General features: G+C 41.2%; 1 protein-coding gene across 1 annotated transcript in view; it reads left to right on the forward strand.

Moving 5' to 3' along the window:
* The window catches only part of SECISBP2L (SECIS binding protein 2 like), a 1453372-nt gene that overhangs the window by 422160 nt on the left and 1008115 nt on the right, over window positions 1-23097 (forward strand). The window contains exon 7 of the mRNA XM_044077590.1: window positions 6522-6637. Coding sequence (XP_043933525.1) covers window positions 6522-6637 — 116 coding nt within the window. The remainder of the gene's footprint in view (window positions 1-6521; window positions 6638-23097) is intronic.

Raw genomic sequence — 23097 nt, forward strand, 5'->3', positions numbered from 1 at the left:
TACAACAGTCATGCAGTTTATGCGGTGCATCAACAAGCAAGGGGAAACAAGGTCATAGCCCCTTTGCAGACTAGCCACATTAACTTGGTAGCCACATTAACTTGTGATATAGCTTGACAGTACAGTATCACTCCTACAGGCATCCTTCCTTCTGTCGAAGCAAAATTGTGTGGCAGCCAAACTGAGCAGGATCAAGGCAGACCATCACAAATGGAAACTAGATCGGGTGGTCTTAGGTTCATAGGTTCATAAGTTCATACTAGGCTATCTGCCCTAGGGCATTTATAAGCCTAGCCAGAGTATGTTTGGCTTTCGCCACCCATTTTAAATTAATTTTGCTATGCCCTTTTTCGAGGTTAGTATACTGTGCCTCTGTCTAACAGTGACACAGAAGTGATACCCGGGGTAAACCTACGATCTTCCATCCACTCATCAAGATTCCTCTTGAAGAGAGTCAATGAGGGACTCTGCCTAACCTGGACTGGGATTTTATTCCAGAGTGAAGGGAGCCTCTGGGTTATGAATCTGTCCCTCCAGCATGTCCTATTTATTTCTGTGCTGAGGTTCAAGTCTCTTGAGCGTGTAGCTCGATGGGATTTGGATTTTTTGAGGTGCAGCATGTCCCTTAATTCCGGGTTGGACATGGCTTTATACGTCAGGCACAGGTCGCCTCTGAGCAAGCGGTATGCCACTGAGTAGAGCTGGAGTTTCTTTAACCGGGCAGCATATGGCATCTGTTTGAGCCCTTTGATCCTCTTGGTGAGGTACTTTTGGGGTCTTTCCAGTTTCTGCAGGTGTTTGGTAAGGTATATCCCAAAAGGGGCATTGTACTCGATTATGGGCCTGATGAGGGATGAGTAAAGAGGCACGATGACCTCCCCTAATCTAGATGTGAATCCCTTCATGATTAGGTGGGCTATATAAAATGTTTTTCTAACCACTTTGGCCACGTGGTTGTCAAATGAGAGATTGCTATCAACTTAGGTCCCCAGGTCCCTAATTGCTTCTTCTGTACTTAATGGATTACCACCTGTGTGGTGATTTGTGGGCACTTTGTTTTTGCCAAAGGGGATGACTATACACTTTTTGGCATTTAGCTTGAGGCCATGGCTCTGGCACCAGTTGTCTGTTTCTGTGAGGCCCTTTTGGAGGATGCTTGTGTCAGCTGGAGAGTCGATTATGGCGCCCAGTTTGCAGTCATCTGCGAACTTGGTCAGCCACAGTCCTTCTGTGTTGGCCTGTACCTCTGAGAAATATATACCGAACAAGAGAGGTCCCAGGACTGAGCCTTGTGGGACGCCACTTGTAACTGGTTTGGAGTCTGACATGGCTCCAGCAATTCTAACCATGTGGGTTCTGTCCTTGAGCCAGTTTGCAACCCATCTAGTGACATAGGGGTTTATATTTAAGCTGGTGAGCTTATCTATAATGCCCGAGTGGGGTATTGTATTGAAGGCTTTTGCGAAGTCCAGGTAGGCTGTGCGGACCACCTTCCCTTCGTCAATGGCCTTGGTGACTGTTTCAAAGAAGTCAACCAGGTTTAAGAGGCAGGATCTGCCCTTAACAAAGCCGAACTGGGTAGGATCCAGTGTCTCTAGGTCCCCAATATCTTTATTTATGAGGTCCATGATGATCCTTTCCATAGCTTTACAGACCAAGCTAGTCAGGCTTATGGAGCGATAGTTTCCAGGGTCCGTTGAGGCACCACCTTTGTGGAGAGGGACCACTGTTGCTGTTCGCCACTCTTTGGGTACATATCCTGTAGTAAGGCTGAGATTGAACAGTAGTTTTATGTTTTGGTTTAGCTCTTCTTGGAGTTCATGTAAGACGCAGCCTGGGACACCGTCTGGTCCCATTGATGCTGTGTTTTTTGCTTTGGAGAGGGCGGCTCTTACCTGAGCATCTGAGATGTCAGAGGGGCAGCACTCTGCTGGGATAGATATTGGCCCTTTTGGTGGGAAGAAGTTTGCGCTGAACCTGTCAGCTAGGATGTTGGCAATGTCTGTGGGTTCGGTGTATTTTTTGTCATTTTGGACTAATTCTGAGCATATCTGGGAATTCCCACCCAGGTTCCTAACATAACTAAAGAAAGCCTTGTGATTATCCTTAGTGTCCTGTGCAATTTTTCTCTCGAAGCTGGCCTTAGACAATTTTATGAGTGCCCTTAGTTTTTTGCTAATACTGATCAGAGATGCCTTCCCTTTTTGGGATTTTGCTCTATCATGTAGTAAGATTTGATAAGTCTGTGGAAAGCTCTTCAGGTAGATCTCTTTCTCTCATCTCTGAACAATTTACTGCCAAGAATTCTGTTCCAGGACTCCATGCAAGAAGGCCTGGAAGACAGATGCTTTTCTTTTCCTTGGACAGGAATATTTTTTATATTTTTTTCCACTAATATCCAGGGTGATTTTGGAGGATTCCTTCTGAATGTTCAGATCATTGTGGTGACTCCCTTCTGGACCATGCAACTGTGGTTCTTCCTTCTCTTGGAATGGCCAGGGGCAATTCCCACAAACTTCCTCACAGACTGAATCTACTCGCACAAGAACAGGGATATATGATACATCCAACATCAGTCAATTTCAGTCGAGTGTCTGGATGATAAGGTCTTAATTCCTTTTAGGCACCTGTTTACTGAGGACACGCAACAGGTACTAATGGAGATGAGAATGCCTAGTACTGGAAAGTCATATGTTAACAAATGGAAAAGATTCTTTAGCTGGTGTCAGCAACATAACCAGCACCCATTCAGGGCTAGTTATTCTCTGGTTTTACAATATTTGTGCGAGTTACTATCATTTTCCCTTTCTTATTCCTTTGTCAAACTCCATTTATTGTCCATTTCAGCATGTCTTCCCATTTAGCCTCCTCTTTCAATACACTCTCATATCAGAATGTTTTTAAGGGGTTTTTGTATAAGATGCCTCTGAGAAAATTGGTGACACCTCCTTCGGATCTTGTTTTTGTATTATAGAAGCTAACACTTGCTCCATTTGAACTACATAACCTGACTAACTTAAGGTTGTCAACACGTAAAGCAGTTTTACTGGTTTCTCTGACCTCTGCAAAAGGGTATCTAAGTTGGAAGTTCTTATAGCGAATTAACTCAGTCATTTCCATAGGAACAGAGTTTCTTTGAGAATTATTCCTTCTTTTATGACTAAAGCGGTATTCAAGTTTACTTTAAGCTAAACTGTCATGTCCCTGTTTTCTTTCCTGAACCTAAAAATGAAAGAGAAAGGATATCCCATACCTTGGATGTCCACAGACAGCTCAGATACTGTCTTGATAGGACTATATCTTTCAGATCTTCGGGTCAGTTAATTTCTTGTGAAGGTAAGAAGAAAAGTCCACCTGTGTCAAAACAGGCTATTTCCAGATGCTTGTCTAAAGCTATTACTTTTTGCTGTACTCACCATAACAAAACTGTTCCAGGCAGGGTCAAGGCACACTAAACCAGGACATTTGCTTCATCTGTTGCTTTTTGGAAGGGGTTGGATTTTAGAAGTATTCTAGAAGCTGCTTACTTGGTCCTCTGTACATACTTTTACAAAGCATTATAAGCTTGTTTCCTTCTCTAGGTTCAGGACAGGCTTTGCTAGGACCATTCTCCAGGGTTGTTCTCCATCCACCTCACAAATATAGATAGATAGGGCAATTTACCCATACAGCTAAGGCTACTGCAGCAGTGATCAATATGATGAACATAGTTCAGTTGTGTATGTGCATTTAATATAACAGTAGATGTTCAAATGATAACTGCTGCAGTAGCCTGACCCTCACTCCACCCCCCCCCCCCCCCCCCCGTCTATTGGTGTGCTTTTTATGCCAGGATATGGACATTTATTTTTTGTTATTCATAGCTTTGTCCTTTCAGGGCTCAGCCTTCCTCTCTCTGTTGGCAGGAAACTCTGAAGAGTTTTGTGCCAAACTTGTCTTTTTAGTCAGCTCACCTCCCTGAAAGTTTGCCATGTGGAAGGTGCCCTGAAGCTTTGGAAGCTGGATGTTGTATCCTTGGTAGGATGTAAACCATATTGCTAAGGCTATTGCAACAGTGATCATCGAAAATCTATTGTTATGGTAAGTTTACTTTCATAACTGTACTTTCTGAAAGAGTCTTCATCATCCCAATTGATCAGGCTTGGCTTCCAGACTTGGCAGATAAGTACCCTGTTGAAGAACAATTCTTATCAAGTTTTTTCAGTGTGCGTTTAGTTGCATGCTGAGTAGCAGTAGCTTTCAGGCATTAAGGCTAAGTGTCAAATTCTGAGAAAGTGAATAATTCCATTGTGTGTAGGAGGCAGGTGTCCCAAAAAAGACTTCCACAGAAAGTGCTTTTTTTGCCTGGTTCCGAGCACAAACTCACAAAGTGTGACCACTGTGAAAAAGTTTAACTACAAGGCAATCAAGCAAAGTGCAGAATCTCTCTGGAACTACCTTAAGCATGGAAATTTAAGCAGTATGTCTAAGACTACCATGGTGTTGGCCACATCAGCCCCTGATGCCTTGCTGTAAAATAAAAAGAGCAACTTGGAGAAAACCCTAAAGAGAAGGGAGTACCAGGAGGCCAGTGACTTTCCATTGGACTTTGAGGGTGTCTGGTCCATTGAAGCATGTTTGTCCCTGGCCATGGCATCTCCTTTCACCGAGACATCTGCATTGTCACTGTGAAGGCTGCCACATATTTGGATAATACCATGTCCTCAAAGACTGAATGCCTTACCAGTCAGACAATCAAGAAGTCCCTCAGTGGGCCTCTAGTTCTGACTCCCATGTTACTGTATGTGAAAATAAGATTAGTATTCTGTTAACCTTTGTCTGTAAAGATACCAGCAGTTGTAGGATTAAGGTCCTATATCCCCATGAGTTAAGGTCTCTAAGGCTATGTCTAACCCCAAGTCCTGGGCTTTGCATTCCAGAGAAAAATGAAGATCGTTTGCCACAGTGTGAGTTGGGGTAGGTGCACTTCTTAGAACCCATCCCAGGTTCCCTTCCTGTGTCTTATGAGGCTGGCCCAGGATTATGTGGTGCTATTCAAGATCCTGCCCCCCCCCCCCATCTTGCAACTGTCATTGCCAGGGGTCCCTTTTCAAAAGAAGAGAAAGAAAACTCCACCCCACCTCCTTTTACAGAGGACTCTTGATTCCTCTGACTCAGAGGTGAAAAAACAACATTGTGTTGACCAAATATCCCCACCTTAATGTAAGAGTTTGACACTCAAGGGCATCCCGTTTACTTTTTCCCAATCAGAGGATATCTCATTTAGGATACTTTGCTTAGACTGAGGGATTACTTCAAATGGGAAGCTAATTGTTTCCATCCAAAATAAGATACAGAGAGCATTTCAGTATTCTTGAACCTGAGCCATTAATCATTCCACCAGTCACTGAATCCTTGAAGAATGCCTTTTCAGATACATCTTTGGAGCCTGATTACCACACCTGCAGCTTCCAAGAACCCAGACAATTTTTTCAGTGTTGGTTATTCCTTCATGTAACCCTTTTATGAATCCAGCTTTTGTGCTCTTGTACTGTAGCAAGGGAGCAACTATACCTGCAACTAGAATACTTTTTTCATAGTTGGGTAGGTCTGTGATAGGGAGAGTAAAATTCTCAACAGGTTTGGAAAGAAAACACACTCATCTGTTACACTGGCCTTCAAGGCCTTTTTTTATTAATTTGTTAACCAGATAAGCCCACTGAATACAAGTTTAGCTGGTAATTGCCAGAGAGTCTCATGCTGACGTTCCAGGACTGTTCTTTCACATCTAAGAAGAAAGCTGAGAGTGTTGAAGCTAAGGACCTAAAAGAGAAAGGGCTAGACCTATGCAACCTATGTTCTCAGGTGGCCAAACACTCCACTGAACGTGGCTACAGTACTGTAGGTGCACCACGCAGGGTAGCATCTGCACTGATGGTGTAAAGGAGAGATGCCTAGCTAAGGACCCAGATGTTATCAGACCATGTTAAAGCAGAGATCCTTATTGCCCCACAAGAAACGGAACTTCTCTTTGCTCCCTCTGTGGCAAATTTTTAAATGTCTGTAGAAAAAGGGGAAGACTAAACAATCTTTAAAACAGCTCTTTCACTCCCCTGTAAAACAGCTCAGCTGGAAAAGCAGCCGGTATCCATTATTAGGACTTTGTTGGTGTATCTCTCACACACAGTCTCAGCAGCTACTAATTCAGTCACTTATGATTTAGTTTGTTGGCTTTCAGTGAATATTTGTAAAAACTGTTCAGCACAAAGAACATTTTTCCCTTGAAGTAAATTTAAAAGGATGCACTTTTCATTGCAGATGATAATTGATTGTTGCAGATACTGATGGTCGTTTCTATACAGATGACTGCAGTAAAGTTTCTTATTACTCTTTTGGTAAAAACCTTGCATAACTGTGTATTAAATATAATTTGTAAAAATTTAACTGTTTTGAAGTCACTGCAAAGTATGTTTTGTTACTACTGTAAGAGCTAGTTCTTCTTTTTTGAAATAAAATGAATGTTCTGATTCCTTATTTTTCAGAGACCAGTATAAGCTGGGCGCATGCTGCATCTCAGGCATCTCAGAAAACTTGGACAGACAAAGGGCAGGGATTTTGTAGACGAGGTCGGCCAGCTGAGCAGAAAGACCATACACAGGTGCCTAATAAATCCCATTTATTTATTTACTTTTCAAGGTGGTTAGTCCTTTACGTGAAGTGCTTTAAAGTCATAGGCACTATTACATTTACATGCTCTCTTGTTCTTGTGACATTAGCTTGAAATAGGCCTAAAATTTGTCAGTGGTCTTTGTTTTGAAGTTGTAGTTTCCCTCTGTTTTGAGATATTTCAATCACCTGGGGACGTTTCAGTCCTTTAAGAAGTGGGATTTCATTTGTCTGTGTCATACTACTGTAAGCGAAGTAATAGAGGGGAGGTGTGACACGATGGTGGGTAGGATTTAAAGAAGGATCAGGATGTTCCATGATTAACGGATGGGTTCTCTGGTCTGTACACACTGTAATATTTGACGTCCTGTCATCTTTCCATCCAGATTGGAGGAAATTGTTATGGAGAATGGTGAGCAGTAAATTTACAGCCAGGCATGTTTCACACATTTTGTGTAGCTAAGCATGGCAACAAAAGAAAAATGTAGCCAGGGCAGACGTCACAGGGAGATGAGAAATATAATTATTAAACATTTTAATAAACTAAGCTGATTCTGTGTCCCCGATAAAAACTCAGTTGGCCCAGCATTGGTTAGTGGCTTGGGTGTTGGAGGAGGTAGCCAGGGAGGGAGAAGAATGAAGAGGTAAAATGTTATCTCAAGTGGAATGTTGAGGGACATTTTGCAATGTGCGTCTCCTAATAATATGTCCTTGTTGAGATTGGAGACCTAGCATGAGCTGTCCACTCATGGGGAAGTGGAGTAGTGTTACTGGAGGTGCTGAGTTAACTTACCTCCACAGATGACAACAGCCCTATGTTGCATCCATTGCCCTTCAGGTCCTAGAGCACTTAAGTGACATGCATACAATGCCTTTAGGGTGGGACGATGTCAGTTGTGTGAGTGCCAGTGCCATGAATAACTTCATTGAAAGCCACTTTCAGCTTCAGTGGAGTTTAGCCATTACTCCACTGCAGTTTTGCCCAGCAGTAGATTTGGCAGATGTAGGTGGTGCCCCTCACATGGGTGCTTACATCCCTGAAAAAAACTGTTTTGAGAATCACTGAAAGGGGCTTTCACTGAGTTATCTTCTCCAATATGGCAAGTGCCAAAAGTTCCTTTTGGCTATGGCCCTCGGCTGGTAGGGAGTGTGTTTAACCAATTGGTCTGAGAGGGAGACAGCAATAAAAGAAGAGGCACCAGTTACATCAGATGACGAGTTCTGCAACAGGGGACCTAAAAATGAAGTACCACCAGTGAGTCATTAAGTAATAGTCCCTGCTAGTGGATATAGCGTCAATAACTTTATAGATGGTTAGAAATGTGCTGAATCTTTTATAGAAATATTGTATTGGATTACAAACTATATATTCACTGAAAGTTTTAAGGAGTTTTGCATAGATGATATTTTCAAAGATTTTAGTAATGGAATGGCAGTAGAGAAGAAGGCCACTGGAAAGGAGAGGAAGGAAGGATACTTTAGGTAAAAGAAGGATGATCATGCATTTAAGTAGAGCAGGAAGAACCCCCGTGGTCATTTGAAAGTTACAGATAAATGCAAGTGGTTTGTCTCTCACAAACAAATCTGGGATACAAGGTGGAAAATTTAAAACCGGAGATTTTATTTCTTATTTTTCTATTGTGTATAGTTAATATTATACATATTAATGTTACATGTATAAATTTTCCGGACGTAATACCTAAAAAAACTGAACACCTCCTCAAGTCCTCACAATGTCTCCTTCCTTTTGTCACCTCTCTCCTTCTCTTTTACTTTTTCTTTTGCCTACCCTCTGTATAATACCTTAAATAATGTAAATATTAGTGGTCCATTGATATTGCCTAGAAACCATCCAACCTGATATTCAAAAACACTTTAGTAAGGTGCATCCCTTCATATCTTCCAGAGGAATTTCGGCTTGTATCTGCACATAATGAGCTAATACTGCACCCAAGTACTGTAAGAGACACTATGCAGATGTTTGCATTTTGTTTCACTATCGTGCTTGCATTTGTTTCATGGTTATCATGCATCAGTCTATTATGTTAGCATGTTCAACAGCACAGTTCTTGATTTGTAACATTTTGAAGTGTTTTTCTTTCTTTTTCTGTATATGATATGTTTGCACTGTTGGGTTTGTGGCCACTGGGTAGGCCTAAAAATTATCCAGTTTCATCAGTGCTACTCTGGCCAACAGATTAGGTTCATAGGTTCATACTAGGCTATCTGCCCTAGGGCATTTATAAGCCTAGCCAGAATGTGTTTGGCTTTCATCACCCATTTAAAATTAATTTTGCTATGCCCTTTTTCGAGGTTAGTATACTGTGCCTCTGTCTAACAGTGACACAGAAGTGATACCCGGGTTAAACCTACGATCTCACATCCACTCATCATGATTCCTCTTGAAGAGTGTCAATGAGGGACTCTGCCTAACCTGGACTGGGATTTTATTCCAGAGTGAAGGGAGCCTCTGGGTTATGAACCTGTCCCTCCAGCATGTCCTATTTATTTCAGTGCTGAGGTTCAAGTTTCTCGAGCGCATAGCTCGATGGGATTTGGATTTTCTGAGGTGCAGCATGTCCATTAATTCCGGGTTGGACATGGCTTTATACGTCAGGCACAGATCGCCCCTGAACAGGTGGTATGCCACTGAGTAGAGCTGGAGTTTCTTTAACCGGGCAGCATATGGCATCTGTTTGAGCCGTTTGATCCTCTTGGTGAGGTACCTTTGGGGTCTTTCCAGTTGCTGCAGGTGTCTGGTAAGGTACATCCCAAAAGGGGCATTGTACTCAATTATGGGCCTGATGAGGGATGAGTAAAGAGGCATGATGACGTCCCCTGATCTAGATGTGAATCCCTTCATGATTAGGTGGGCTATATAAAATGTTTTTCTAACCACTTTGGCCACGTGGTTGTCAGATGAGAGACTGCTATCAACTTGGGTCCCCAGGTCCCTAATTACTTCTTCTGTACTTAATGGATTACCACCTATGTGGTAATTTGTAGGTACTTTTTGGCGTTTAGCTTGAGGCCATGGCTCTGGCACCAGTTGTCTGTTTCTATGAGGCCCTTTTGGAGGATGCTTGTGTTGGCTGGAGAGTCGATTATGGCACCCAGTTTGCAGTCATCTGCGAACTTGGTCAGCCACAGTCCTTCCGTGTTGGCCTATACCTCAGCGAAATATATACCGAACAAGAGAGGTCCCAGGACTGAGCCTTGTGGGACGCCACTTGTAACTGGTTTGGAGTCTGACATGGCTCCAGCAATTCTAACCATGTGGGTTCTGTCCTTGAGCCAGTTTGCAACCCATTTAGTGACATAGGGGTTTATATTTAAGCTGGTGAGCTTATCTATAATGCCAGAGTGGGGTATTGTATCGAAGGCTTTTGCGAGGTCCAGGTAGGCTGTGTGGACCACCTTCCCCTCATCAATGGCCTTGGTGACTGTTTCAAAGAAATCAACCAGGTTTAAGAGGCAGGATCTGCCCTTAACAAAGCCGAACTGGGTAGGATCCAGTGTCTGTAGGTCCCCACTATCTTTATTTATGAGGTCCATGATGATCCTTTCCATAGCTTTGCAGACCAAGCTAGTCAGGCTTATGGGGCGATAGTTTCCAGGGTCCGTTGAGGCACCACCTTTGTGGAGAGGGACCACTGTTGCTGTACACCACTCTTTGGGGTACATATCTTGTAGTAAGGCTGAGATTGAACAGTAGTTTTATGTTTGGGTTTAGCTCTTCTTGGAGTTCATGTAGGACGCAGCCTGGGACACCGTCTGGTCTCATTGATGCTGTGTTTTTTGCTTTGGAGAGGGCGGCTCTTACCTGAGCATCTGAGATGTCAGGGGGGCAGCACTCTGCTGGGATAGATATTTGCCCTTTTGGTGGGGAGGGGGGGGAGAAGTTTGCGCTGAACCTGTCAGCTAGGATGTTGGCAATGTCTGTGGATACGGTGTATTTTTTGTCATTTTGGACTAATTCTGAACATATCTGGGAATTCCCACCCAGGTTCCTAACATAACTAAAGAAAGCCTTGTGATTATCCTTAGTGTCCTGTGCAAGTTTTCTCTCGAAGCTGGCCTTAGACGATTTTATGAGTGCCCGTAGTTTTTTGCTAATACTGATCAGAGATGCCTTCCCTTTTTGGGATTTTGCTCTATCATTTAGTAGCTTCCTCCTTCTGTTGTATAGTCTGTTTATGGCTGGGGTCCACCAGACAGGACGTCTGCCTTTGGAGGATTGGGTCTTGGTTTTATTTGGGATTGCATGATCCATGCATTCCTGAAGGTGTTCATAGAATGCATTTATAAAGGATTCTGCGGTCTGGGCCGTATTTACCACAGGCCCGGGGGCTTTGAAGGATTCCATCTCGGTTTTGAGGAGTGTGAAATTTGCTTTAGAGAAGTTTTTCACTGTGGTTTTCTGTGCAGGAGGTGGGGTCGAGATGTGAATATCCAGTGAGATTAGTTTATGGTCTGATCTTACCAGTGAGGGATACACTTCTGGTCTGGAGCATAGAGTCCCCATGTTGGTGATGATCAGGTCCAGTATGTTTTCCCCTCTTGTGGGAGTGGTAACAAGTTGTTCCATAGCATTTGAGTTTATAAATTCTAGGAACCTTTGGGCTAGGGTGTTGGAGCTAGAGTAATGCTCACAGTCTATGTTTGGGTAGTTGAAGTCGCCCAATATAATGGTGTTTGGAGAGACCTTCATATTTTCCAGTGTTCTCAGGAAGGCCGAGTGGGGTTCCTGGGTTTGTGAGGGTGGTCTGTAGCAGGCTATAAACTGGAAGGCAGTTTTACCCACTGTTAGTTGCACATGGATAGTCTCTGATGCTTCGTGCTGTGCCACCAACCTGGAGGTGTAGGTATCTTTGATGAATATTGATACTCCCCCTCCTTTTGTGGTTCGGTCCAAGTTTTGGGGCCGAAAAGCATGGTATGATGTATAACCTGGTAGTGCTGGGGTGCTCTCGGGAGCCTTGAACCAGGTTTCTGTTACTGCACAGATATCTGTGTTTTCCATGCTAAGGAGAGTTTCGAGTGCGTGCATCTTGAGGTTTAGACTTCTGGCGTTGAGTAGCATTACTCTTAGTTTCTTATCCCTTGTGATACCTATGGTGGTGGGTTTGTCTTTTGAGCCTTGCCTAAAAAAGGCACTGTGGGAGTAGCAAGAGCCCTTGCCAATATCCAAAAGCCCAGGGGTGACAGGTGCAAGCCATCCCTAGCGAAGCATCGTGGCTTGTTGAGCATGTCATCCCAGGCTAACAGGCATTGGATCCCCTTTGAATGACACCAATACTTAAACCAGTTGTTGAAATTGATCATCTTGTCTTCATATTGTGGCATCATTCTTGGTGAGGGTAAGATGCTACTCAAGGTCAGAGTCATACCGGCCTGGGCCACATGCTCAGAGAGCTACTCTATGTCTCTCTTCATGTAGTCCAGGGAGGTACGTCTCAGGTCATTCACACCAGCATGGACAAATGACTGAGTCATATTTGTACTTGCCTTGGCGTGATCTGAGTGCTTGTGTTATGTGGCGGATCCTAGCGCCCGACAGGCAGCTCACCGTGACCTTCTCCTTGTTCAGCCTGGTGAGCGGGACGTCAGTGTGCCTGACGATAGTCACCTATTACAAGTGTATCAGGTGTGTTGTTTAGCCTTAAGGGCTGTGACTGTTTGGCGCACTGGCTTTGTGAGCTATGTGTTGCACTTGTTTTGTTTTGGGGTAGCGGCTGCTTGGGTGTCTGCTTTGGAGGTCTCTGCTGCTTAGGCAGTTTTTTATTTAGAGCCTCCGAGTATGTTTTTGTGTGTTTATGTGTTTGGTTGGCTGTTGTGGTAGGTCTGTGTGAGACTGGAATTGTAGTGAGTGTGGTTTCCTTCTCCTCCCGACTGGTTACACCAGTACTGAGTTGAGAGAGCTTAGCCTCCAGTTTGGCTATATGGTTGCATCTCTCACATGTGTTGTAATTTGTTGGGAGGAGGAGAGGGTTGTCTGTGTACATGAGGCAGTTGTAACATTGCCTCAAGATTCCCAGATTCACCAGCTGGACCGGAGAGGAGATTGACAACTGACCTTTGGACATGCTAGAATAGTATTGGGAATTCCTTTATAATTGAAAAAAAGGGCCAATGGGGAACAAGGTACTTAAGGGGAGTTTGTGAGGGTGTAGTGCTTTTAATTTTTTAGTGCTGACTTATATAATTGCTTTAGTGAGCAAGTGCCAGGTAACTTAAATGCAGTGTGTTACAGGTAACTTAAATGCAAAAACGACAAACAGTAACTTTCTTTTAAGTGAAACAAGGAAATAAGTACAGTAAGCAATGCAGATATGACTAGGGATCCACAGAAGCGCGGAAAAGCCGCGTTTTAGGTGATATTAGTTTTTCAAGGAAATAACAAGCAAACAAACAACAAGCATACAAACAAAGCTAGATTCAGCAGGCCTGGATCTAGTCTATGCTACAGCAAACAAGGTGTACCAATTTCAGTAAGAAACAGTTGAAATATGCAGGCACTATAAGCCTTTAACCAGAAAGCTCAGAAGGGCCGAGTCCAGCCTCTCCTCCCACAAGAGTGCAGACCACGAACCTTCTGGAATGAGTACACTTTTAAATGTTTAGGAGGATGGTTAGATGGATTTCAGTAAAGTTGGAGAGTAAGTATCAAGTCAAGAGAGACTACATGATAAGAAATAAATTATTATGAGGCACCTGGGCAATGGTTGCTGTGGGGAGATAAATGCAGATGCATGTTATTTGACAGTATTAGCAGAGGAGATTTTTGGGAAGGAAGTTCTTTCAGAGTGGAAACCTGGATAACAGAGTAGTCAAATCCTTAACTGTTTTCCAGTATAACACTGTGATGTGTGAGGGGTTTTCCCCTTGGCAACATCAGTGAAAATTCTTTTCCACCTCTTAAACTCATTTTTGCAGTTGCTGTAAATCCCGGTGCAGAGGACATCTCTTTCTCATGATCCATACTTGGTCCATGACCCTGAAAAGGACCATAATGTTGTATGTAAGCCGTGGTGCTTCCGGATTCCCTCCCCTAAAAGAAAATAAACAAATACAAAAACTGCACATTGCTGGGTTCATGAGTTAGAAGGTAGCAACTAAGCTTACAGCCTAAGTTACCATCCAGAGGATTAGGTATGTCACACAAATATGTTTTGATTTGGTCACTTTCTCTGGTATATAGACTGTTCTTATATACTCTAGATCTGACTTTATAGTCTCTTATATTGCTTTTTTATTTTTTCCATTAAATCTTCACATTTTAAGAAACAGCTTGAGTTCTCATGCATTAACAGAAAAGAAAACAAACCATAATAATATTTTTCATTGTCATCATCATCATGCATTGTCCGTATGTTTTCTAATATATTTTTTGTAGCCAGCAGTACATGAATAGCTAATTCATGGCTTCATTAAACTTCATTCTTCCACCTGAGCATTATTCTTTTAACAGTGTATTCTGTTCTAAACCCAACTATAAACACTACCCAAACTGGTCTTTAATTTAGCATTCCTTCTCCCTTTCTCTTTGCCTGTGCTATTATTAATGCATGATAAAGAAGGCATTCTCTAACTTTCTGTACAAACTCATGCTTAGCCTCTGCCACTCTGCTACCTTTCTCTGCTGAGTTATTTGCTGCCATTACTTTGGCTCCTTTGCTAATTTACTCCATTAAATTCCAACACCCCCCCCACCTATTTTCCATATAACTACTTGCAGACATCACTGGTGGTAAAACAATCTTCTTCTTTAGATAACTGAAGATAATCCTCTCTGTTTCTTTTCCTCCTGTAGGTTGCTCTTCTTTTGCAAATAATTTAATTTTTCCTTCACTTTACAGATACCTGTTGCCTGAAGTCTTCACTTTGAGGTTTTTGGCTTATATTGAAATAAATTGATTTAGAACTCTGACAAAGTACGGTTGCTCCTCCTTTGACTACTGCAGTGGAATCTACTTTATTGTTATATTTCTCTTTCTAAGCACTCACTTTGTTAGAATTTTCAATTTCTGGGGTTTTCTCTTTTAGCTTGACTTGAAGTTTAGAATTCAATTCCAAGTTGTGCATTTTCCTTGTACTTATGCTCATTACTTCATTTTCCCTAGAATACGCTTTTTTATTTTGTCTTTTTGTCCCCACTGTCCGTCAGTCACCAGTCCCCATCAAAGGAGTGATGATCAGGTGGAAGGTGGTATAATTTAGATAGCCATCAGGAATGGTTCAAGGTTTTCTGACTTTTTTTAATTTTTCCAAGTCTTTTGGGTTTCCAATACCATGATAGGAATGGACCCCATTCCTAAGTCAAAGTAAGGTTAAAGTTCATGAAATTAGTATTGTTATAATCTTTGATGTCAGCCAGAAGTGCTCTTCGCAGCACCCACAGTGTGCCCAGTAATGAGTCCTCCTGCAATCCGTACAGGGTTTTCTGCTTTATGGCTGTTGCCATGCACATGCTTGACTGAGCACCAAAGAGGGTCAGTCATTGGGCTGACTGCAGAGAGTTAATCTCCTCACTTCTGCAAGTGGAGTTTCCTCCAAGCAGCCTTGAAGCAATCAGAGTTCCCTCTAAGTAACCATAAACACACACACACATCCCCGAGCATAAGTGGTGCTTTCTGTGGTCTCCACCAGGGAAATCACTCCCAGCTCTGTGTGTCTACCAGTAAGTACAGCCCTCCTCCTTCCCAACAAAAAATGAGTAACACGTGCCCCTTAACTCCTCCCTCTTCCCACCTGGCTCCACTAGTACTGTGAATGCTAAATGAATGCTGGTAGCCTTGGTCAGATTCAGGGCTCCATTCCTCTGCACCATGGAGTCGAGCAGTAATACATTCCTTTAGCAAGTGTTTCCTTCTCCTCAGTCCTTAAAGTTGTGCGTTGTCCTTAAGACATTGCACTTAGCAGTTGCAGAAAAACAGAAAGTAATTTCATCAATTACATAGCACAAGTTATCACATTCTGCAAGTGTACCATTATTAATAGCATACTTTACAGAAGTTCTAGTTTATGCAGGTTTAACAGTGTTAAGTGTTATCACTAGAAAATCTTGCTGTGTGACCATTAAAATATCACTACAGCTTGTTATTTTTAACCAATATTTGACATAGGTTTTACTGCAGGTCTAGACTGCTCACATTTGTAACACAACTTAATTTTCAGTATTTGGTGTCAGTCTGACGCACCGATTTTCTTAAAGTAGTAGTTGAAGTTTTTTTGAATGTCATTTTTTTTTTCTCATTTTTTCATTTTATTCTTATGTTGTCCCTCTGATCTAACCATAAATTAATGATATACTTTAATTTACAAAATTGTGATGTAACCATTTATTTGTGAAGTAACGTCCAGCTGTGAAACATTTTGACTTGTGTGTCTGAAGCAACATCAGCTCTGGAAAGTAAAGCTTTTTTGACTTTATCATAATCCTGGTTATCAGTCACCTTCGTGTCTGTAAAGTCTCTCAGTAGTTCCCCAGGTTACTGGGCTTCATAAGATCCAGACACAGTCAACTCAGACCTATCCGTCCTAGTGGGCATATCACTTTATGTAATAAGACCTGCTTAGAAGCCCTCCTCTTGAGTGAGTTGCTTTAATGATGACATTGTCCTTGGTGTAGCCATTGACTTATCTACTGTGACCATTCTTTTGCCTGCAGTCGCTGTAGTCTGTAGTAACTGCTCTACTGTGGTTATCAAGAGACACATATCCACAAGGATTTATATGACTTCTGTCGAGTTTCCGGAAACTTGATATTCCAATGCATTGAGTTTTTAGAAATTCGAAATATATTTATATTAAAAAAAATCTACTTTTTTGCGGGGGGCTGTGGTCCCACCCCCAAATTGCATATACCATATCCAAGATTACACTACAGTGGGGAAAAGAGTAGTACAATGGGGATCAGGGAATTGATTCTTTCCCACCCTGTAGTGCAGTATCGGAGTTGGTATATGTAACTTCCAGTCGGTTAGTGGTGCTGGGTGGTTTGCCCCATGCAAATACATAGATATGGGGGTTTTTTTTGTTTTTTTTTTGTTAAGAGTTTTCAAAAACTTGATCATAAGGTCTTGACCATATACATTTTGAGTTTCTGAAAACTCAAAAGTCATATGCATTCATCCACACACAGGTGAACTCAAAAAAAATTCCCAGTACATTACAAGATTGCCTTTGTTTTTCTCTTTCACTTTGAGAAAGTTAAACTAATGGTAGCTGCAGGTGTAGTCTCAAGACTTTGCCATTAAAAACTTGTGCAAAGATTCCATCAATGTGGAAGATTAAAGCTGCTGAGACCACCAGTTTTTATTTAAAAAAATGCAGTTGATTATCTAACTTTGAAAATAAGGCGGGTTCTTCCAAGGGGAAAAAAAATCTTATTGGCTAAATATATGCAAAGTAAAACTCTGTTACCTCTCCCTTATATTGCTGGGGAATAGTTTCTTTCAGTGTATGTATATATATATATATATATATATATATATATATATATATTTGCAATGCATATATGTGTGTGTATGTGTGTATACATATATATATATATATATATATATATATATATATATATATATATATATATATACTTACATACATACATACATACATATGCACACACACACACACACACACACTGGATATAAAAAGTGTACACAGCCCTGTTAAAATGCCAATTTTTTGTGATATAAAAAATGAGACCACAGTAAATCATTTCAAAACTTTTCCCACCATTAATGTGACCTATAATCTGTACAATTAAATTGAAAAACAAACATGTCTGTTGGGGGAAAAATATAAAAAATTAATAATGTACAATAAACTGGTTACATAAGTGTGCACACCCTTAAACTAATACTTTGTTGAAGCACCTTTTGATTTAATTACAACATTCAGTCTCCCCATGGGTGCCGGTTAACTGAGAGTTTACTGTGTGTGTGTGTGTGTGTGTATATATATATATATATATATATATATATATATATGTATATAATGTGTGTGTGTGTATGTATGTATGTGTATATATATATATATATATATATATATATATATATATATATATATATATATATGGCATTGTGTGTTACGGGGAAATATTGGACAAGTGCTTACTTTCCCCATCTCTCACATTCGCTCAACATTCAGTGTCTATTCGATCATCGGTGATTCGATGAACATAACCTTTGATGGTTAAACATAGACTCATGTATATGTATGTGTGTGTGTATCTCTCTCTCTCTGTATATATCTATATATATATATATATATATATATATATATATATATATATATATATACACACGCACACACGCACACACACACACACACACACACACACACACACACACACACACACACACGTGTGAGTGTGTGTATGTAGCTAATTCAAAATCTTCAAGTCTGGAGAGAATGTCTGCTTCCCAGCAGCTGAATACCAAATTGGTGTAAGCTGGCGCCATTTTGGCATCCATGGCTACCCCCTTGTAGTTGTTGATAAATCGTGCCATTGAAAGAAAAAAAGTTGCTCCTGGGAAGCGGACATTCTCTCCAGACTTGAAGGTTTTGAATTAGGCTATATAAAAGTTATATAGACAACTTTTTCATGTGGAGAGGGTCACAAATTGAGTTGGAATTGTTTCTCACCAGAGTGAGTCAAAGCATAGGGTTCCTTGACTTCACCCTTTCGGGTATGGGTAATGTAGTTAACTTTCTTGATATTAACTTTTCCTGAGACCAGTAAGTTTGCTTCTACGATCCACAGAAAGAGTACTTTTTGGAACAACTGTCTGGATTTCACGAGCCAACACCCCTTATTTATGAAGAGGAATATAGTGAAAGGGCAATTCGTATGGTTAAGCCACATAGTTAGTGAAAACGGCATGTTTGCTAAAGAAAGCCAATTCCTGAAGCAGCTTTTTGTTGAAAACCATTACCCAGAGGCTTTAATTAATCACATTCTCAAAGAACTGATGGACAATAGGTACGGCAGATACCCCCTATCCTAAAATATATCTTCATTAACACTAGGCGATCTGACATCAATGACAACACCAGATTCCCTCTCCCAATCTCCCTAGACTCACAAGTCATAAGAGACATCCTTAGTAAGAACTGGGAGATCATTAGCAGTAGTCACAAATTGGCCAAGGCCGTAGGACCCTCCCCTGTCTTTTGCTACAAGAAAACAGTCTCTCAAGTCGCTGTTGGACTCTGGGCTCTCCCATAACACTAAAACCTCCACTCCAGGAATGTATTGCTGTGGCAGATGTGTATGCTGCAAATACATAGCCATAGGTACATCTTTTACTTTTAGATCCCCCAGGTTCAGAATTTCCTTTCAAGAAGCTTATGACCACCAGTTTAGTTTGTCTTGCATTTTGTGTTCAGTGTGATGCGTTCTACTTAGGGAAAACCATCTGGAAGTTGAACTATCGCATTAAGAACACTGTCAGGCATTAAGAAAGGATGACCTTAAAAATGCATTAGCTAGGCACAATTTGGGTAGCCCTAGGTACAAAGAATTCAACTTTATTGTATTAGAAAAAATTTCTAGTTCATGTGGAGATTGTAACTCCCAGTTCGAAGTGAAAGAACTCAGATGGCAAATTAAACTGCAAGCAGACAATGCCCCCTGACTTAAATGGTAATTTAAATGTAAAAAGCATTCTAAAGTAGAACAGGTAGGGTGGGAAAAGGAATCTCAACCATCCAAAGGTGTTTTTATCATTTGTGACTGTTAAATTTCTGTTTGTTCTACTTTTAACATGAACGAATGAAAGCACTCAAATTTTTAAGCTTTGTATGTTTTGAAAGTGACAACTAAAGTTTTTTTACTGTAAGTTCTCGCTGTGGTTTATGTTCCTCCAAGTCCAATAAAGGTTTCTGTGTTTTTTATATATATATATGTGTGTGTGTGTGTGTGTGTATGCATGTATATGTATGTGTGTGTGTGTATATATATATATATATATATATATATATATATATATATATATATATATATATATATATGGTTTACTATCAAAATGTCGAAAGTTAAAATAAAATGTGTACGTATTAGCGAAGTGTTTCCCCGAAAGTACACATTTCCGTATGTACCTAATGTCGAAATCAGCTGTGAATTGTCTAAAATGTACAATTAACAGCACTCCCACCCTTCCCTTAATTCCCTACCTAACTAGCCTAAGCTCACAAGCAAGCCCCCCTTTACCCCCCACACCCCCCTAACTTAATATTCCAACTCCGAGATCGCACTACAGTGAGGAAAGGGATGCATTTCCCTAACCGCACTGTACCGCGATCCCCTTATATGAGCGAACGTTATAATTGCGAATGCACAGTCCATTTGCAATAATAACGGTCGCTCACATAACCTGCCGAACTATGAAGTATTCGAACATATGTTGTTGGAATACTTCATAGCCATGCAATTGCACGGCGAAATTGTGATAGTAAACCATATAATATATATATATATATATATATATATATATATATATATATATATATATATATATATATATATATATACACACACACACACATATGTGTATGCGTATTTACGTATAGATATTAAAATAAAAACTTCACCCTGGTAGAACAAAATGAGCTGATCCAGTATTGAGCACTTTTGTTCTTTATTGGTGTTAAGAACTTCTTGAAAATAAGTAAAACAACAGTGTGTAACTAAATAAATAGTCAAATAGTAATGCAGTAATATACACCACCCACTCAGTCTCTCTGACCATATCTTTTAATTGCAACAGTGGTCATGTGGTTTATGCAAGCATTTGCAAAACCTGTCGCTCTTTCCATAAGCAAATCCAGTAGGAAATTGTTCAGTCACGTCAAGGAACACTGTGCAGCTGTTCGCAGCCAGGACTTCACCAACGCTTTAGCTAAGCACAGCTCCTACTGCACAGTCTTCAAGTCTTTTAATTTCTTTGTACTCAAACAGGTCATTACATGTGTAGGGGATGTGGACACCTTACTGGAGGTGAAAGAACTTAAATGGCAGCTCCTTTTGGGAGTGGGCACTTTCCCAAGGCTGAACAAAAGCATCAGTATTAAATATGCATTAAGGTGGTACAGCTAGCAAGTAACACCCCCCTATGTTTACTCGCACCTCATTTCTTACTTTATATGTCCTGCTCACAACTTATTGGTTACTGTAACTAATGCATTTTTTAAATCACTTTTGGTAGTCTTTCTTAGATTTATCCCACTGTTAAGCCTTGTCTTTTTTATTTTTTGATTAAGTTCTGCACATTAAAGAACAAACTACATACTCTGCAGATCTCCAGGATGCATACCATCATATCCAGTCAGAAGGCAGTCCAGGAGATTTCTCCATTTTTAGCTGGGAGCCAGCCAGTTTCATTTCATATCCCTGCTGTTTGGCCTCACCACAGCACCCAGGGTGTACATCAAATGCATAGCAGTTGTAGTAGACTATCTGACTGCAAGGATTCGAGGGGTTCCTCTACTTGGACAACTGGCTCCTCACTTGCCCCTACCAGGCATCTGCTGTTTCATTGCAGGGACGTCTTGCTCCGTCTAGCTCTGAACCTTGGAATTACCATCGGTCCTGACAAGAGCCAGCTGACACCAACCCAAATGACAGAGTTCATGGGATACCACCTGGACTCAACTACTCAAATAGCTGGAATCCCACAGAATGTTATGTGTGCATCAGAAGCCTTCAGAGGTCCTTCATCACACCAGTCCCTCAGCAAGACATGTTCTTCAGCTGCTGGGCTCAATGGCTGTTTTGATCACGCTAGTTCATCAGGCATGATTCTGCATGAGAGTCCTGCAGTTGACACTGTCAGTGCAGTAGTCCTTGATGTCTCACCCCCTTCAGGCACCAGTGCATCTCATCCAATATGCAGAAAACACATCAGTTGTTGATTGACTTCACCCATAGTGTCATGGGGGGGGGGTCGACTTTTCTCCCTGCCAGTCCCGATAGCCACTGTGACCATGGACTGTCTCCTTTTGGGGTTGGGGGCATTACAAAGGTGAGATGGTTCAAGGTTCATGATCATCAACAAAGGCCAGTCTTCAAATCATTGTCTTGGAAATGAGGGCAGTCCTCCTTGCTTTGCAGGCATTTCAGGACTGCTTCCCCAAGGGTGTGATTTCCATCCAGATGGATAGCATGGCACTAGTCTGGTATATCAGCAAACAAGGAAGAACCCATTCATATCCACTGTGCCCAGAAGCCATGAGTGTGTGGCAGAGGGCAGTGTCTTCCCAGTGTTTTCTGGCCACAAAATACACATCCTTGCAGACAAGCTGAGCAGGTGTGTTTTTCAGCACCACATGTGGTCCCTCAGTCAATCAGTAGCAACACACTAGGGCCAGTCTTGCTGTGATCTTTTTGCTTCCTACCTAAACAACAAGTTACTTTGCACTGATTATCTCACAGTGGCATTCACCGAGGGAAGCTGTAATCCACAGGTGGCACCCAGGTTTCCTTTATGCATTTTCACCCTTCTCTATGATGATAAAATTTCTTCAGAAAGCCAGGATGTGCATGGCAAAAGTTATTCTCGTTGCCCTCTTTTGGTCTCGACAGGTTTGATTCATCTGAAAAACTCTTTCCAGGTGTGTTTCAGACATTCAGATTTTATCATCCTCACAAAAAAATGACTACCAGGAAGATTTACCTTAGCAAATGGAAAAGATTCACTATATGGGCATGCTCCAGAGGTGTGGGCCCTTTTTCAGCTCCTTTTCCTTTTTTTTTTTAAATTTCTTGGTGGAGTTGTTTCAGAAAGGCAGTAGTTTTCCAGGTATCAAAGTTTAATTAGCAGCCATTTCTTATTTCAATTTAGAACAGAAACAGACATCTGTTGCCTACGTAAAAATTCCCAAAGCTGTTTTAAGGAATGTTTTCTCCCAAGACCTCCATTCAGGGATCCAATTCCTCCCAGGACATTACCATCATGCTGCATGCATTAACTAGGGCTCCTTCTGAGCCTGCTTCTTCAGTGGACCTAAAATTCCTTACTTGGAAAACAATATTTTTGATAGCAATCTCATTTGCTAGGAGAATTTTTAATTACAAGCATTGTCTTACAAATCTCCATACCCTTTCTTTGAGAACCAGTCCTCATTTCTTTCCAAAAGTGGCCTCTGAAGTGAGTCTTAATCAGTGTACCAGTCTTCTTCCCAAATTTTCAAATAAAGGGGAATATACTCTACATTTTATGAATGTTCATCATCATCTTAGATTTTTACATCGTACGAAGGATATCCGAAAGTGAGAGTAGCTTTTTCTCTCCTCCTCAAAAACTAAATTGGGAGATGGAGTCTCCAAAGTAAGTGTCCAGGTGGCTAACCAGCCATGTTTCTCTTGTTTATGACAAAATGGGGTTAACGTTACCTGGAAAACCAAAGGGTTATTCATCTAGAGCTGTGGCGATCTCCACTGTTTTATTT

Source organism: Protopterus annectens, chromosome 7.part0 (genome assembly GCF_019279795.1).
Source record: "Protopterus annectens isolate FY-2018-M chromosome 7.part0, PAN1.0, whole genome shotgun sequence".
Taxonomy (NCBI): Eukaryota; Metazoa; Chordata; order Ceratodontiformes; family Protopteridae; genus Protopterus; species Protopterus annectens.